Source organism: Haliotis rubra, unplaced genomic scaffold (assembly GCF_003918875.1).
Source record: "Haliotis rubra isolate DU_JTF1 unplaced genomic scaffold, ASM391887v1 Scf1955, whole genome shotgun sequence".
Taxonomy (NCBI): Eukaryota; Metazoa; Mollusca; class Gastropoda; order Lepetellida; family Haliotidae; genus Haliotis; species Haliotis rubra.
In genome coordinates this window covers 44,279-63,381 of record NW_025765953.1, presented here as the reverse complement: position 1 = coordinate 63,381, position 19,103 = coordinate 44,279, and the positions used below count along the sequence as shown (strand labels likewise).

At 40.8% G+C, this 19,103-nt stretch overlaps 1 protein-coding gene across 1 annotated transcript; it reads right to left on the bottom strand.

Annotated features, from left to right (window-relative positions):
• Positions 1 to 9,337: 9,337 nt before the first annotated feature.
• On the bottom strand, positions 9,338 to 15,370 carry LOC124274901. The gene is made up of 4 exons (XM_046710270.1): positions 15,007 to 15,370; positions 13,966 to 14,075; positions 11,247 to 11,483; positions 9,338 to 10,414 (listed from the first exon to the last, which is right to left on the bottom strand). The coding sequence occupies exons 1-4, from the start codon at positions 15,234 to 15,236 to the stop codon at positions 10,293 to 10,295; spliced, it is 699 nt and encodes a 232-aa protein (XP_046566226.1). The 5' UTR covers positions 15,237 to 15,370; the 3' UTR covers positions 9,338 to 10,292.
• Between the last annotated feature and the right edge of the window lie 3,733 nt (positions 15,371 to 19,103).

The following is a 19,103-nucleotide window of genomic DNA, read 5'->3' as shown; positions in this document are numbered from 1 at the left end:
AAGCCGTTAAAGTTACTTCGCCGACCGACAATACCAATAAACAACAAACGAATAATATCTTCGAGGCTTCACGTGAAGATTGCCGAGTTGGGGACTCGACATACGCCACGCCAGAGAGGTGGAGAACTGGTCAGCGATTCTATCCGGGCAATACAGTCTCCTCAGGAATTCAGCAATTAACGCGAGAAAATCGAATCAACAATACTGCAGCCGATTCGAAGAATGTTCGACGCATTCGGTCATCAGCAGTGTGGAACCGCCCTTGTTATTTATTTGTTTCGGTTGCAACAAAGTCATTTTGATAACGGGAATACCTGGAAAATGGAAGCCACTGAGAATGCTTCAGTCCGGTCGATGGTATGGCAGGGCTGGCAAAACCTGCTGCACCGATCATTTGATTTACCTGATTGTGCTCCAGACTGTGATCGCCATTCTGACTGTGTCAGCGACCGGCTCATCATCAAATCTCGAGCACAAGTCGTCTGTATTGTTGCGTTGACGTTCGTTCACAGCTGGTTGGCCGCCGTCACGGGCATTCCCGGTTTGAATCAATACGGTACATTGCGAAGCTTCAGGACGCCGCCGCCGCCGGGAACATTGCTGCACCAACCGTCAGTCAACACAGTTCTCAGCCGACACGGCAGTAGAATATTGGCTAATAATGCGAAGCCACTTATGGCGTTCTCGCCACGATACTAGAATAAGCCGTTAAAGCGCCATAAAATCAAGCTATTCTCACTTCCGTGCCTTGCTTTTTCGGTCGCTAGTTTTGTCAATACCGTTGTAGCCCGGGGTCCATGACAGCCACCTAGTCGGAGCAAGCCGACCCAATCCAGCCTGATGCCGCTGGCAACAGAAAGCTGGTGACAGCATTCTTCAAACATGACGTCGAGCACGGAAGCCGACGATGTGACGCCGTTGCCGCAGGATGCCGTTGGAGATGAGGACGCCGCCAGCATTCCACGAAGACCACTGCCTGGCCAACCAGTTCCGGTGACAGCCGGTGACAAGTTCTTCTTTATGCCCACATATACATTATTGTTTCCAAACATGAATTGAATTGGAAGTTAATCATTCGGCGTTCGGACCATTAAGACTCGACCAACATTATGGAATCCGCAAATCATTAGCCTGTGTGAAACTTTCAAAATATTCGGTCAGTTTGCTCCACGACATGCTCATATATTAAGCCGTGATCTGGAATCGGCGTATACCGAGGCCGTACGCACGAAGTACGTTGCGTGCGTTCGGTTCGAACATCTCTTATTGTCAGATCCACTCCGTATGTCATCCGAAGACCATTATCACAAGCCGTCATCATCGTTAGCGTTACATCCCAGATGTCATTCGATCAATTCAATAAACTTCAGCTCTTCATTGAGGAAATCGCGGGGCAGCCCACAGCGCGCTGGTTCAACAAAGATCTAATAGCCATTTCGGTGTTCAGGAACGTCAGAATTCGTTTGTTCGGTAATCAACCAAACGTCTGATCACCATTCGATTAGCTATCCACGTTGTCATACCCAGTTTCAAAGCGTAAAACCGAATTCATACGCAAATCGCCGTAATATCTATCAATCAGGTTTCCTTAATCATTATGACTACGACTTCAGAAGGAAACCAAAATGGTTTTGCCATCGAATATTGAGCTCATCAGAAACCAAAGATGATTTATCATCGCGGTTAGTATTCGTTGTTAACTCCAAGACCGCAATATCACCTAGCAGTTTATTCAGTTCGATCGAAACCAGCGAATATTTGTTAAACATTTGACGCTAACCGGGATAATGACGCGAAATAAAGTCAGCGAAAGCGATCCGTCCATTAGTCACCTGGTTAACAAGCAGCCGAAGACCGACTTCAACCAGATTAATTGTTCGAATTACCGATATTTCAGTAGCACCAGCGTTTGAAGATTACTCGATGTTTTAAAGTTGCAGTTACAGATTTCATTGTCTGGGGTATTCAGTACAGTCGTCATATCGCATCTGCTCGATCATTACGATAATAATGCGAAGCCCATTTCGGTACCAAAGTCGAGCCGGAACATTGCCAACGCGCATAAAACCGAATCAATCAATAAGTCCATCTACCAACTAAACCTCTTCAGCATCATTGCGACTACGCAGAAGAAATATCATTATTGTATCGTCGTTTATGATCAGATCGCCAGTCCTCGTTTAAAGGTTCGTTATGATAATTATATATCAAAGTCAATACATAATCTGGCAATATGCAATGATTCTCGTACAGAAATAAAGCCAGAAGCCGTTACAACGCGAAGATGGAATGAACAATGCCAGCCGCATTGACGATTGATGCAGACGACAATGCCGTTCATGGCCCGGTCGATTGGGTAATGAATCCAGTTTTTAATAGTTCTTCATATGGCTTCATTATCAACTACTTGGTATTTCAGCTTGTTTCTTTTGGTTTATTGCCAATGCAAATCCGCGCCTCTGCCGTAAAGTTGAGGTCGTTATTCGCCAGTAATTGTCAAACTCATCGTTCTGTTCAGTCGTCAAAATGCTGACATTTTATCGCATTTAACGTACCGGTTTTCAGCCTATGCGTAAGTAGCCTAAACCAGTTGCGGTTCAATGCTACGGTAGCATCACGCTCAACATTTGCCTTTTTTCGGCAGCTGAAGCGATGATCAAGAAACAATTCAAAACCTGCTTCAACAAACCGGAAATCGGCACTGGCGTCGATCGCAGCCATCTATACCCGTAAAGAATCCTTCGTATCAACGCGCATGTGACGTATCAATTTCAGTCATTATCGTAATGTTAGCGCCTTCCATATTGTCCTTCCTTTCAGCTCAACTTGTAAATGCCCTCAAAAGCAGGGTGCTGGTCGATGTTAAAGCTGGCGAATTTCCGATCGTTACAGTTTGGTACTTTTCGTAGCGAGGTCTTTACCCGTCTAACGCAGCCTATTATTTGGCACACCCATCTGGTCGCGTAACATGATAACTGGCGACATACGGCGTAACATTTATCCGGTACTTCCCGTTCAACAACCAATAGTTACGGCATTACACCACGGCAAAACTGGCGACATGGCGCAGATTCGAAAAGTTCGTCTTCAGTTCGCCTAACGCAAGCTCTGTTACAGTATCATTACCCATTCCATTAATACGGCGTAATACGAAATCCGGCGATCATGCCGGTAACACGATCCGGTGCGACAATGGCAATCATACGATGCGACATGGCGTGTTCGATGATGCAGACAGCGTAACATGAATTCGGCATCGATCGCCATTAATACGGCAAAATTACGGTCTATTTTCATGCGTAACATGGCGTCATTTTCACCACATCATCGGCGTAAGTTGTTTGATCCTAATATTACTAGCCCAATATGGTGTACCCAGTGTTGCCTATTCAAAATCATCTCCACGGAACATTGATCCGAAAGTGTTACTGTTACCAGAATTGCCGTTTCAACGCCATCGCCAGTCAGTCTCGGGGTCTAAATATCAGAAGAGGTTGCATTGCATTTCGGGCGATTTGCCTTGCGACAGTAATTGGTGTCCTTCGACATAAACCAACGGTCATAATACCGTAACATATAATCTCAGATATCATTGATGGCCTGCATGCGGTTATACGCCATCATTCGATGTAATTGGCGTCAATGAAACGGAGTATCCATCATTTCTTCATGCCACTACGACAAGTCATAACCGGGAACTTCGCCCCTTAATGTTTCGAGCAGCAGCAATCTATTACCATGTCACTACTCGCCATAGCGCATCAACATTGCCTGAAAGAATGAACACTGTATTAAGATCAAAATGGTTTAGCAGTTGGTGGAGCACAAACGCGCAATCGTCAAACTCGCGCATTTTCAGATGCGTACTTTCATCGATGTCACTTGAAAACTGCGTATCGCCAGAGTCAATATACGAGCAAGCGTATCAAATCCTTGACGTAACGATGGTTCCAACTATTACCGCCGCCCTGAATATTAAGGCCGGCATAATATTGAATAGTTCCGATAAAGCCGCAGTCGATGCACAAAGTACCAATCTTGATACCGCAGAAATAATTTAGAAAACGATAAGGCAATACCCGGCAATGGCAAAATATTCAGCTTCTTCGAAACATTGCTTTATCATTCTTCAAGATAAAGCAATGTTGCGCATATATGAACAATTATCGATACCATTGGCTCCATTCGCCTTAAGGTTTTCAGTACGTATTGAAAAAATGGTGGAGCATTATCTCGATGCGCCGAAACTTATCGAAAGCCCGTTTCATGAAGCAACCGAAAAATATGTTTGGTGTTCCAGCCGTTCAAATGTCGGAAGATGCCAACCAAACATTTAGAAACGGTTGAATATTCACAGCGTCATGCGTATTTATGCTCCTGTTCCAGAAGCCACCGTTCTTCAATATTAAAGCCTGTTTGTTTATCGATGTACCTTTCCCAGAAGTACGGCTTCCGCAAGGCAATATTTCATTATTCGATTTTGTGGACCAGCGAAACATTCTCATGTTTGGTTATCTCCAACTTAAATCATATTTGATCGTGATGCATAATGCATTCATAATAAATGGTGCGTTGCTAATCTCTACACCGCCACCAGTTTATTGCGTGCATTGTGGCCCCAACAGTAGCAGATGCACACCGCAAGCGTTTACTAGCCTCTACAGGTAGAGAGTCTGTTTACATTGTGCATCGGTTCGAGATAGTTCAGTGACGACACAAAGAAAGAACGGCATGGCAAGCTCATAGTCCATATTCGCTATGCTTTATGCATGTAGCTTCGTAAGGATAATCACTTTGCATTTCCAGATACATCATGTTGATTCATTTTGTTCCGTTTGTCACCATGGACATTCTAAATAGTACTGACCGACGTACATGACATGATCACTGGTCAGCGAGCATTAATGGGAGGGTACAGCACGATTCAGACTGGCTATATAAGTTGAAACTGTTGCCGAGTGGTTAGATCCGATGCTGGTGAAAGCCTGGGCTGAGTATAGGTGATTTGAACATACCGATCAGACTTCTGATTACAGCATGTTCAAGGTTCAGAGGGTTCTGCCTGTAATTATCTTCTGGCCGGGTGGAGATCATCGTTAAACCACAGAATTTCGAACAGCCAATGCCAATGATCAAGTCTGATCCCATTTGTGATTCAAATCCACCCTCTCAGGGTTAGGCAACTAATCACCAGCATACGAAGTTAGTGATCTAACCCACTCAGCCGACGGACTTGAACACTCAACTATATAGTAGTCTAGATCACGTACTTTGTACACCCCTCTGACAAGTATAAAACAACACATGTTGAACAGTCATGTCACATTGTAATCATGCCACATTTATCCCAATCAGACAAGTACTGAGCCCCCCCTTCCCCCAGAATGTCCATGGTGATAAATATCAAACAGGACAAAATATAACACAAAAGTCAACATATTCTTTGTAAACTTTATCTGGAATGCAAAGTGATTATCATACAAGCTACATGCATAAAGCATACTTGAATAGGTTTATGAACACCATACACGTTAGCACTTCTTTGTGTCATCACTGAAACCTACAGACCGTCCTCAGTTGGTCACACAATGTAAATAAGTTCCTCTACCTCTTAGAACAAATAATAAACACTTGCAGTGTAGGTGCATCTACTCTCTCAGCCATCAGTTCACAGTTCCTGTTGGTTACAATGCACACAATAAACTGGTGGCGGACAGAGCAAAGTTGGCAGATAATACACACACACCATTTTGGCTATAGTTTTAGAGATACATTATCACTTTTGTAAAATGCACAGTCAAAATATAGTTTAGGACAGGAATATTAAACATGAAATATTTCACTGAAGATACAAAATGATATTCCCAGTGTAAATATTGCCTTGCAGATAATACATACTCGCTACTTCTGGGAAAATAATTTTATCCAGTAAAACAAGCAAACTTAATATTGAAACATGGGAATAAACTCTGGAACAGAATAAATACACATGACATATGAGATGCTATATTCAACCATTTCTAAATGATTGGCTTTGCTTGGTTGGCATCTTCCACTGACATTTTAATTGGCTAAGACACCAAACATATTTTTTCAGTTTATCTATGAAACATTCAACAGGGCTCCAGATAAGTTTTCAACATCAGGAGTACGTACTCCATATTTTTTCAATACAGGAGTACTGGAAAACCTTAAGAGTACATTTAGAGTACTGAATGGAATTTAATGGAGTATCAGTAACCTAGTGTTTCGTTTCATATATGCACCACAACATTGCTATGCTTAAGTAAAAAAGGTAATAAAACAATGTTTCAGAAAAATACATCTGTAAATGATTCTAAGATGTACACCATTGCCGTTGTGCATATCTTCTACGTTTTCTAAATTATTTCCTACCGTATCGTGCATATTTTTTATCCGTACATACGCCGACACGGCCCTTATCTGGAGCCCTGATTCAATGTATACTTATCAGCCTTAATATTAGGGCAGCGACGAATCACCGATGGACCGATTCATCTCGATACATTAAGTTTGATACAGCTATCGTATCGTCGACTGGTGTATTGATACAAAACGATACACAAGTTTTTTCAAAACAGTATTATCTTAAACATGTTAAAGTACACATCTAGAGAAAAATACGCAAGTTTGATAGAGTTACTTGTTTGTATACACAAACACCTTGACATAAACCATTTTAAATCTTAATACAGTGTCATTCTTTCAAGGTGTATGTATCGTGATACGTATCCTATCGCAGGTAAAATATCGCGATTTGTATCGTATCGTGACATAGTGTATCGTCCCAGCCCTACTTTATATACTACTCAAAAACATTAAGGATGACAAAGTTCCCTACAGTTTGTATACTTGACCTGTCATGGCGAGACAGTTTAGTCCTATTAATATGAAAGAAATGAGTGGTCCTCCACGTTTCCGTAGTGGCATAGTGCACACATCAAGATGATGGACGTGAAACACTAACCACATGCAAACCATCCAACAATCTAGTTAAAACATATTTGGTAACAAACGATACATTGGTTTATGTCAAGAGGACACCAATTCTACTATCACCAAAACAAATCACTACACTTCAGAAAATGCAATACAATATCACATGCACATTCTGATATTTAGATTTAAGGATTTCCTGACTGGCGATGAAGACAAAAAAAACAACCCCGGAATTGTTATAACAATGCTTTTGGCAATAACTTTTCTTTCAGGATCAAAATGGTTTCCATGGAATGGTTACAAGAAATGAATGTACATAGACCGCTTATAAGTCTTGTTACACCATGTAGATAGATAATGTCGGATCAAACAGCTACACCATATTTTACAATGATGTGAATGAAAAATGACACCATGTTACACCATGAAAATAGACCATGTTACACCATGTCGCCAGATCATGTTACACCGTGTCACCAGATCATGTTACACTGTGTCACCACATCATGTTACACCATGTCACCACATCATGTTACACCATGTCACCAGATCATGTTACACCATGTCACCAGATCATGTTACACCATGTAAATAGATCGTGTAATGCCATGTAACAAGAACACGTTAGATGAACAAAGACAGAACACCAGATCATGTTACACCATGTCACCAGATCATGTTACACCGTGTAAATAGATCGTGTAATGCCATGTAACAAGAACATGTTAGTTGAACAAAGACAGAACACCAGATCATGTTACACCATGTCACCAGATCATGTTACACCGTGTAAATAGATCGTGTAATGCCATGTAACAAGAACACGTTAGATGAACAAAGACAGAACACCTCACTGCAAGCAAGGTACAAACATAACTGATCAGAGTCGCCATAGCAACTGCTATCTTTGACCAACACCACATTAACTTCTTTGAGGGGCATTTACAAGTTGGAGCACAAAGGAAGGATAACAATATATCGATGAAAAACTTCTTTATTACAATGTGAGCTAAAGAAATTGTCCATCTATATGTTGTTAGCCCTCCATGCACATTCCTTCTAATGCTGTCCCAGAAGTTCTTACAGAGACATAGATGAAGATTACACGATCCAGTGAGTTCACCAGTCACTTCGGACACATGGCAAGCAAGGTTTTTTGGAATTGACTCTTGATCCATCAACTCCCACAAACACGAAAAAAAACAAACAAATATTAAAATAGAAACATCTAGTGATCTCCCCTTACCATGCTGACAATTTACCAACTGGACTAAAATACTAAACATAAACAAGAAAAAACAAATTCTGGCTCTCGGTACATTAAATGCACGAAATACTAAAAATAAATCAACATTTTGGCAACCTAGTGAATTGATGGAGTTTTGACCAATTACTGGCGGAATAACACAAACCCTCAACACAGCAGTAGGAGTAGACACCAACACTGACACTGGACACGACAAACAGTACATGCAACAAAAAAGAAAACAAAATACTAAATACAAATAGTTGATAATATAATATCACAAGCCCTCATATGTGTGGAAAGACCTATGTAAAAACTGGAATTCATTACAATGATTATGTGACCATAGGCCCAGCATTGTCATCTGCATCAATGCGTAGCTAAAACAACATTGTGATTTCATTCCATCTCACTAATATCTGACATTTGGCAGCAATACCACAACTGTTTTCTGAAAATGCAGGGAATATTTTGCACATAATATAAGATATAGCATATTGGCTGGAAATATTTGGCCGGGAATACTGTCTCTTGTATCACGCAACGAAAACACACTAAGTGACTGACCTTTAAACAGGTTCTTGTCTGATCATAAACAATGTCTAATATGAAAATATTTCTTCTATGCATGGAACCACTTCTGAATTGTGTCTACAAAGAGAGGTTTTAAGACAGAGTAAAAGATAAGACTTTAATGAGTGAGGGAGTTTGGTTTTATGCCGCATTTAGCAATATTCCAGCAATATCACGGCTGGGGACACCAGAAATGGGCTTCACACATTGTACTCATGTGGGGAATCGAACCCAAGGCTACGGCATGATGAGCGACCGCTTTAACCACTAGGCTACCCCACCGCCCCAGACTTTAATGAAATCTGTAGCTTTTACAACTAAAACATCAAATAATGGATATTCAAAACCTTGAATGATACCTGCATTTAAACATCCAATGATGAATGAACAAGTGAAGATCTGGGTTAGAATTGGTCTTCAGCAACCCATGCTTGTTGTAAGAGGTGACTAATGGGATTGGATGGTCAGACTCACTGACTTGGTTCACACGTCATTGTATCCCAGTTGCGTAAAATGATGCTCATAATATTGATCACTGGATTGTCTGGTCCAGACTGGATTATTTACAGACCGCTGCTAAATAGGTGAAATATTGCTGAGTGCGGAGTTAACAACAAACCAACTAACCAATGATAAATCATCTTTGGTTCTGATGGAAGCTCAATGATGATGGCAAAAGACATTTTGGTTTCCAAAATACAAGGGTCATGAATCATAATGATTAAAGGAAGCAATTGATAAGGTAATACAGCATTTGCATATGAACCTGGTTTAACGTTGCTTTGAAACTATTTCTGTGACATGACAACTTGTGGGTGTAAGCCTAATCAGATGTAGATATTAGACATTTACTAGTTGGTGCAGACAAACCAAGAACTACAGTCCTGGCAAACTAGGATTTAAACTCGGCATGATAGGTCTCTGGTGTTCCTGGTGACACCAGAAATGGGCGTCACACATTGTACCCATGTGGGGAATTGAACCTGGGTCTTTGGTGTGACCAGCTTAACGCTTTAACCACTAGGGCTACCCCTGAATTTCCCATTTCCTCAATGAAACAAGTTGACATTCTGGTTCAAGATTGAGGAAATCAGGTGGCAATCTAGGTTCTTAGCACTATGATGATATTTAACATCAACTTGTGATAGTAGTGCTGAGATGACCGCCATATGCAGGTGGATCCTGACAATAAGTGTTCAGATTACAACACACACACACACAGCAGTACTTGTCATGCAGCATATGCTGCAGCCTCCAGGCTGCCTACCCTACACACTGATTCCAAGATCACAGCTTAATATAATGAAACATGTCATGACCAAACCCCATTTTGGCCAGGTGTTTTGAAGTTTGTACAAACAAGTGGTTGCCGTTCCATCTTTCAATGTTAGTCTGAGTCACTAATAGTTAGTACCTCGAATAGGAAAGGGTGCTAGATTCAATTCATGTCTTACAAGGTATGAAAGCATGATGTATATGTGACATAAAGAGACTATCTGTGCTTGTGTTGTCCTCAGGACTGGGCATGGTACTGCTGTAGGGTTTGGTAGGCCCAGTGGATGTACAGATTCAGTCGGTCTGGGTCATCAGAGAGAAGATGCTGCAACTGTGACGTCCTCATCTCCAACAGCATCCCTGCAACAACAGTCAACGTCCCATCAGTCAGAAAGACTTCCATTACACTCTGACATCATAACAGAGGAAGTTGCTACTGCTGTCACCAGCTCTGTTGCTGTATCAGACACGTTGTTCAGCCTCCTTGATTGGCTTTTACCATTCATTAACAATCATATGGTTGGGCTACAACAGTGTGAGCAAAGCTATTTATGTGCAACCAGAAAAAACAAAACACAGAGTGATTGAGTAAGCCTGATTTTATGACACTTTTAGCAATATTCTATAAGTATCATGGCAAGGGACACCATAAATTGGCTTCACACATTGTGCCAATATTCTCTACCATGTCAACTGAAACACAATATGACTGACTGACTGAGTTTGGTTTTACGCCGCTTTTAGCAATATTCCAGCAACATCACGGCGGCGGACACCAGAAATGGGCTTCACACAATGTACCCATGTGGGGATTCAAACCCGGATCTTCGGCGTGACGAGCCAACGCTTTAACCATTAGGCTACCCCACTGCCCCAAACACAATATGAGACAGACAGTGAATAACGCAACAATACAGTTGACTTGGTACTCAGGATTTGGTGATGAGCCAGTTATACAACCTGAATGTCGAGATGGCCGATCACAGTCCTAGACCAACTAATCAAATAAAATCAAATGATCAATTGTAAGGTTTGCAAAAGCAAAACCCTGCCATACCATATTGAGACAAACATTCTCAAGTGGCTTCCCATTTGTAAATTATTCCCATTTATCAAAAATGACTTGTTGCAACCAAGAACCAAGAAAAGAATCTTTTGTCCACAAAATGTAAAAAGGGCCAGTTTTGTTTACCTGTGATGTGAGATGCATGATCAGGGAACATTTCTCTAACTTTGTCATAAACTTCCTGTCCGAGATCAGCTTCTGCAGTGTGGTTGTTGTTTTTCTCAGTGTGTGGAACACTGGATTCCTGGGAGACATGGTAACACTTGAGATAGGAATCCTTGGCTCGGGACATCGCCTGTCTCAACATCTCTGGCGACGCTAGAAGCTGTGACACAGTGTCAGAGTCTAACTCAGCCAGCATGCCTGTCCACATGGAAATAGAGAGATATTGTCTGTTTGTTGTTTATTGATCATTATTGTCCAGTCCAGCTAAATAACAACAACTGAGTTTCGATTAGCCTAACATGATGAACATGTGTCAGATATTGATCTACGCTCTGATTCACAGTTAGGGTGTAATGATGTGCTGTAAGTCAGTGAGTCTGATCACATGATCAAATATAGAGACAATCCTAAGAACCAGTTCTATTGTGGGAATACCGAGAAAGTGATTTTTTTATCAATCCTTCGAGAACAAAGAATTGAGAGCTGAGGTAATACATGACACGTCAGTATTCTGCGAGGTATCAATGATATGATTGGTTTAATCACTTTCATTCACTCCAAACAAAAAGAAAAATGTGTCTTAAAGAAATTCACTCTCAGTTTGTCTATGAATACACTGTAAATTGTGCCTACAAGATTGCTCTGCCAATGAATTTACTGCTTCCTTGATGTTGGCCTGTGAATATCATTGAGTCTGGATCAGAAACACAAATGTAACTCACATCAAGTTACAATCTAACGTGTAAAAACAGCTGAAACATACGAGATGTAAGGTATTATGTACTGAACCACAAAAGAAACGTCGCTTTTCAAAACCAAATGCAAAATTTTGTTCTTGCAAGGTGGTGTTTTTGTTATGATTGTACCGTTTTCTTAACATGTTTTTCAATCCAAATTGACAGTTATTACCAACATCAGTGTGTTTTCTGATGAAAAAGCATGTCGACCAAATGCACTGAAAAAGGCAGACATGGTAAAAGGTTCCGTATGACATTCGTGAAAATGAAAATGCATGTGCATGTTGTGACAACCCTACCAATGAAAGCGAGTCCCAAACTCACCTGAAATCATTTTTATTTTGACACAGCCACCATGCCACATCTTACGAGAAATCAGAGTAACCAAGTCGTGGGACGGTTGCAAGTTGTCCAGACTGCACGGAGGGTAGCCAATCATTTTAATGTTCATGTTAGGACAATCTACCGACTGCAGGAGTGGTATCAGGTCACTAACAGCATCCAAGACCGTCCATGCAGTGGGCTACATTCAGTAACATCAAGATTGCCAGGCTGTGCGCAACCATCAGCAGAATCGCTTCCCCAAAAGGACGGCGGAAACAGCACAGCAGACCATTTAGGCTCACCACAGTGATACAGTGCCGATACAATGTGTGGACGTTTGCGTGGAAGAAACCTCTACTGTCACAGACAATATCGTAGTCCTGTCCTCACCGCTCATCACCGCCAAAACCGACCAAAATGGGCAACTCAGCATTGAAATTGGCGTTATCGACAGTGGAGAACTGTCCTGTTATCTCATGAAAGCCGATATTGCGTTTCGACAGTCGATGGCAGAGTGAGAGTATGGCGAGGGCGTGGTGAAATGTTTTCCAATGAGTGTATTGTTGAAAGAGACTTGTGGGGTGGTCCAAGCATCATAGTGTGGGGTGCAATCGGTCTGAACCAGTTAGTTAATACCGTGGTGTTCCAGAATCTTGGTCCAGGATGAGGAAATGACATGACAACTGCTCGCTATATTGATTAAGTCATAAGACTCCACGTTGTACCACATTTTTGACGTTACTGAAATCACATCTTCCAGCAAGACAACGCTCGTGCCCACACTGCCAGAGCAACATTGGACTTCCTAAGATAGCATGGCATCCAAACCCTACAAAATCTTGCACTAGGTCCGAATTTAAGTCCAGTAGAACATCTTTGGGACAAGATTCAAAAAAGACTGAATGGCCTCCAACCAAGGCCGACAACTACGGCTAGACTCGATCATGCATTTCGCAGAGTATGGACCCAAGTGTGCATGACCTTCATCGACTGGCCAATTCATTCCATGTACAGACGATGCAACGATTTCAGCAATGCCCATAGAGACCACACACGATACTGACTTTGGGGTATCTTAATGGTACCATTTTTGATGATTTTGTTTGTGTGAACTCTAAATGTATTTCCTGAAAATGTGTTAACCATAATTGTCAAGTTTTGATTGTTAGAGTGAATTAAAGTGTGTGCTTTAAGAAACCCCTATCAGTGCGACATTTCTTTTGTGGTTCAGTATAGGTGAGATGATAATATAAATCAATCAGGCCAATATAAAAAAATGGTGTGGTTCAGATTACACCTCTTTAAAAGTTTGGGTAGGTAGGTAGGTAGGATGTTTTTTCATTTTTTTCCAGAAGTACAAACTAATAGCACATTTATCAATGTGTAATTGTTTATTCAATCAAGGTTTAGATTGCCCTCTTGCAGCCATTGTTTTGACTGTCCCTATCAGAATGGCCAATGTCTGTTTGTGCTGAGAAAAAAATACGTCATCTAAAAGCATACATCATACCTCTAAAAAAAATTGGATCGGCACTAGAATTCAAGGGTTGGTCGGGTAATCGGCAACCACAGCATTTTTCTTTTTAGGCCTCATGGAGCAAAGTGGAACACTACTGTACCTGTTAACTCTGATGGCATTGATGGTTCAAGAACAGATATTTTGGCATACAGGGCATCACAGAGTTCTGGACTGGACTCTGCTGCGGACTTCCTCACATTACAGAATGCACTGAAACATTGATAACTATTCTGAAACACTTGAGTCCATACTGAAACATTTAAAACATGAACCACTGTCAACAATGACATACACCGTGGTACACAATGTAGTACATCTTTACCTTTAATTAACTATCGGTACACCTACAGAATACTGGATACCTATCAGCCATATTGTTTAGTGTCACGTCAGCCTATCCCTAAACCTTATCCTAACCCTAAGTAAACTTGCGTGCTTTCAAAGATGGCGGGTATCCGGTATTCTGTAATCTTGCCTAACTACCACATAAGAATGATTGGGATATAGGGTAAGAGTTCTTCCCGCTCCCCCATCCCAAATAATATTTATAAATATACTGAAATTATTAACAAAACTTAACACAACAATTACTAGAGAACTCACAAAATGACTCAAAGTCCAAAATTTAAGTTAGGGTTAGGTTTAGGGTTGGGGGAACTGAAGGAACTCTTTCCCAAGAATCTTCTAGATTATATCCTGATAATCAAACACCCTGAAACATTCAGTTTGGCAGAAGGGGTCGTTGTCGGCACGGGTACTACTGATGTGAACCCCAGGTACGTTTCTGTATACAGAAAAATACCCTAGCCAAAATCGGAATACAGAAACGTAACCTAGTGTGTTGTTTTCTTGATTGGAACTGTCATACAGCTGAATTAGATGCATTTGATTGCGTTCTATAAGAAACGACCATACACGGTAACGAATATTTCGCGGAGCACAATACCATTTGCAATCAGTTGAACGGGAACAACTACATACAGTTTCGTTTTTGGGTTGCGAAATATGGACGCAAGGTGCCGGGTACGTTTCTGTATTTTGACATTGTTTAGGGTATTATTACTGTATACAGAAACGTACCTGGGGTACATATCTGTATCGTACCTGTGCCGACAACGACCCCTTCAGCTTCAGTTTGTACCTGTGACTTTCAGACGTAAAATTGTGTTTATCCAATGTTTGCACAGCTTTTTCCACATAATTTTTCAGATGGGAAGGGTTTTCTAACATTTTCAACACATTCTCGTCATTCTCGTCTAACAACATCCCAGTAATTTGTGCAGGGGAATGTTTCGGTTTCAACTCTTCCACTTTGATATAGAGATGTTCCGAAAGAATGTCATGTTTCTTTGGCATCGTTGCTTTTGACATGTGGGAGGTATATGCAAAATATATATATTCCGACCAAACATGACATCAACATCCCTGAAAGGGAGCAACATTCGCAACAACTATCTGTCAAACACCTCCATGCTGACACGACCTGTGAAATAATAAGCGACAATAACTTCCGGCAATTCGGAGCCGGATACGCTCACGCAGCAAAATGTAGTCCCTACATATACGGTTTGTTTTACAACAATTTATATTATCATCAACATTGTTCAAAACCCCAGACAAACGTTATAAATGTGTCAACAAAATCAGGAATCCTATATTCATTGATTACATATCTTATGTGCGCTTTAATTATTAAATGACAAATGATTTGTATTTTGGGCCAGTGGTCTTTGTATGGAATAAAACTGCCTGTCTGTCAACTTGAGATGGTACTCGCAAGGGCAGACCGTGGCATATTTCAATATAGCATTATTAGCGAATGACTAATAATTCGTCAACGATATATATCTATCCCAATTTATAGTAAATAACTAAACAAACAAACATGATCCACGCTGTATGTTTCACACATTTTTAGATATGAAAAATAAATTACCTACCTGTCTGACAGGGTAAAAAATAATATGTATAATTGGCCCTTATTGTCATATAATATATGATATCAGTACAGTGTAAACGTAGACCTCTGACCACGGATCAGCTAGGGTAGATGTCAGGTGAGGTGAGGTGAGGTGAAATTGGGTTTAACGTCGTGCTTGAGAATATTTCGCTCATATGACGACGTGCATGCGTGTGTATGTGTATGTGCGGCTGCTTGTACTAGCCCAGACTGAAGCTGGTTTTATAGTGTTAGCCCACTGAGATACCATGCCGCAGTGAAGCATGAATACCCCACCCAGACACATTGTACTGACTCCGAGCCGACAAGTCCTTGTTGTACCCATTAATGCCGAGCGCCAGGCAGGGACCAACATGTACCATAGTTTAACGTCTTTTGGTATGACGCGGTCGGGGATCGAACCCACGACCTTCCGCTCTCCGGGTGGACGCCCTAACCACAACACCACGGAGGCGGTCTAGATGTCAGGGCTCAGAAGATCCTGGTAATAGGCGACTATTGTAGGAGGCGACTGCATGATAAGATCGAGTGGTCATCATTACATCTCCCGATGTAGTTTTATGCATGTCATCTTATCCTGATTGCGTGCTCTATGATTAGCTTATGATGTCAATCACTGGATTGTGTAGTCCAGACTCACTGTCATGTAGCTGGAATATTGCCGAGACAGAAAACGTCCGCATTATTATATTTGTTACATACAGAGTTTCCTCCAAATTTAGCTCTTGTGAAACTATTTTAACATTTTTTTTGGTATATTTGAGTCTGAAAGAATGCCAAAATAATCGAGTCGTTTTCGTTGAGTGGTTGAGTGAGTTTGGGTTTATGCCGCATTTAGCAATATTCCATCAATATCACGACGGGAGACACCAGAAATGGGCTTCACACATTGTACCCATGTGGGGAATCGAACCCGGATCTACGGCGTGACGGACGAAAGCTTTAACCACTGGGCTACCCGATCGCCCCTCGTTTTTCGTTGAACCAGGGAGAAAAGAAGACGTAGATTATCCCTAGTTGAACCAAATTAATTTCAAAGTATTCAAATACATAGTTTGCACGAATTTTGACTTAACAATTGATATCTAACTATGAAAATGGCGGTTTATTTGTAAGCCAGAAACTATTACACTACTCGAATATCAGCAAGAATTCAGTCAAAGGTGTGATCGACAAAATAAACAAGAAATAATTGACATCATTAATAGAATCCATATGAGGTCCTGTCATTGGAGGCACAGTGTTAAATAGTTGTGTAGATAATATTTTCCTCTAGCGGGCGAAGGAATATTATAGTCCCATTACTTCCGATCAGCCTCTTTTTTCAATTCTCACGTTGAGGTATACGAACTTTGCAATTGTTGTCGTAGAAAACTGCGAATAATTGTACTAATTCTGAAAATTATGATTGTTCGATAAGGAGTGGTCAGTGTAAAGGCACTACATATCACCTTTACCTAAAATTATGAACGTAGAAAGGGCTGATCATGAAATACAGCTCTCTTTAAACACCAGGCACATGCCATGTGCTTCGCTTCTCTTTCCATTCTGATGTTTCACTTAGTAAATCATTCTTTCAGCTTGAAACATACGTTTCACTAATTTTCAAAATAGTTCACTGAAGGTAGCCGGTTCCAAAGCTCTTTTTGGTCGGTCTACGATGTGCGGGGGATGTTATCTGACTCATTGCATCTCCACAACACTGGTCATGATGTAAACTCTTGTTTCATTAATATTTGGTTCAACACAACCGCAAATTGGGCGATCGAAAAGATAAGTAGTGAAAACACCTACAGCATGAAATGCTTGCTGATTGTTATCACAAAGACTTCGTTGTTTGGGAAAGCGTGTAAAGCTGTGAGTTAACACAATAATTCTGGATAAAACTAGGGAACTTGAACAAAACATGCAACCCATGAAAATGTCTTTCATTTAGGACGCGAGCCAGCCAATCATAAGTCGTCACATGAATAAAAAAAATACTTGTTGAGGTATAGGAAAATTGTGTAAATATTCTGCAAAAATAGTGATAATATTGATATTATCATTTTGTTCCATAAAGCAAAACGGGTCTAAAGTTCCCCACACCCAGTGTGATATCCCATCCAAGATGCATTGTTTTATGCTAAATCATTCAACTTCATTCACTGGCTCATCTTTGCAAAAGGCCAATGAATGAAAGATTGCATACATCAGATGACATGAAAAGTTTCATTGTTGCCGACGAGGATTCATTTTCATACATCTTCTGAATATTCCTTTGAGATCTATGCCTTGTAATTGTAAACAGTCAGCCTGCGTTATTGATACATGTTTATAAGCCTGAAAATGCAGGGAAAATTTATCGTTAGTCCGAAAGTTCATCCAGCTATAGTCTGTTTGCAGTGAAAATGTACCGATGAATATCACTTTAAACAAAAAAGTAAATCAAATACAGTGAAATTAAGATTATGCTAATCCTCATAATTACCTTGCCAATTGAACATTTAAATCTCGGAAGTTTATTCATCTTAGGATAAAAGTTGTTTAACAAACGCATCATAGTTTCAAATCGCTATTATTGGTTTGAACTACAAGGTTTAAGCGCATTAGTTGGAACAATGAAACAAATGCACGCGGTTTGTTGCAATGCGGATGAGCTGCTAACTCAGACCAACCCGGCTGTGGGTAGCCTAGTGGTTAAAGCGCTGGCTCGCCACGCCTAAAAAGCCCGGTTCAATCCCCACATGGGTACAATGTGTGAAGCCCATTTCTGGTGTCCCCGGCCGTGATGTTGCTGGAATATTGCTAAAAGCGGCGTAAAACCAAAACTCAGTCAGTCAGTCAGACCAACCCCAAAAGGTTCTCGGTGTTTCATTTAATGTGCATTCCCCCTTGCAATACAAACCAAAAATAGCGATTTGAAACTATGATCGTTTGTTAAAGGTCACATGAAACGTAAAATACAACTTTGCAGATTCTGATACCTTTCGGTATGGACTTACCGGAGCAAATCATCAAAAATGCAAATTCAACTTATAAAGTTGAAAAATAACACGATGAAAAAACCCAGAGTTCAAACGATTCACTAATAGTTTCGCGCAGGTTGGAAGCGGGTTGTCCGGTGAATACTCGGTGAAAGCTTTGGTGTGAGCTATTTTTTAAAATGTTTTGTTGATATTTCACAGGCGCGAGCTTTTTATATGTTATGACAGTAGATTACCAACTTCATTTGTCTTTCACTTACCCAGTCACCTTCTCAGTTCGATACTTAAAAGCAATGTCATTATTTAGCGTTG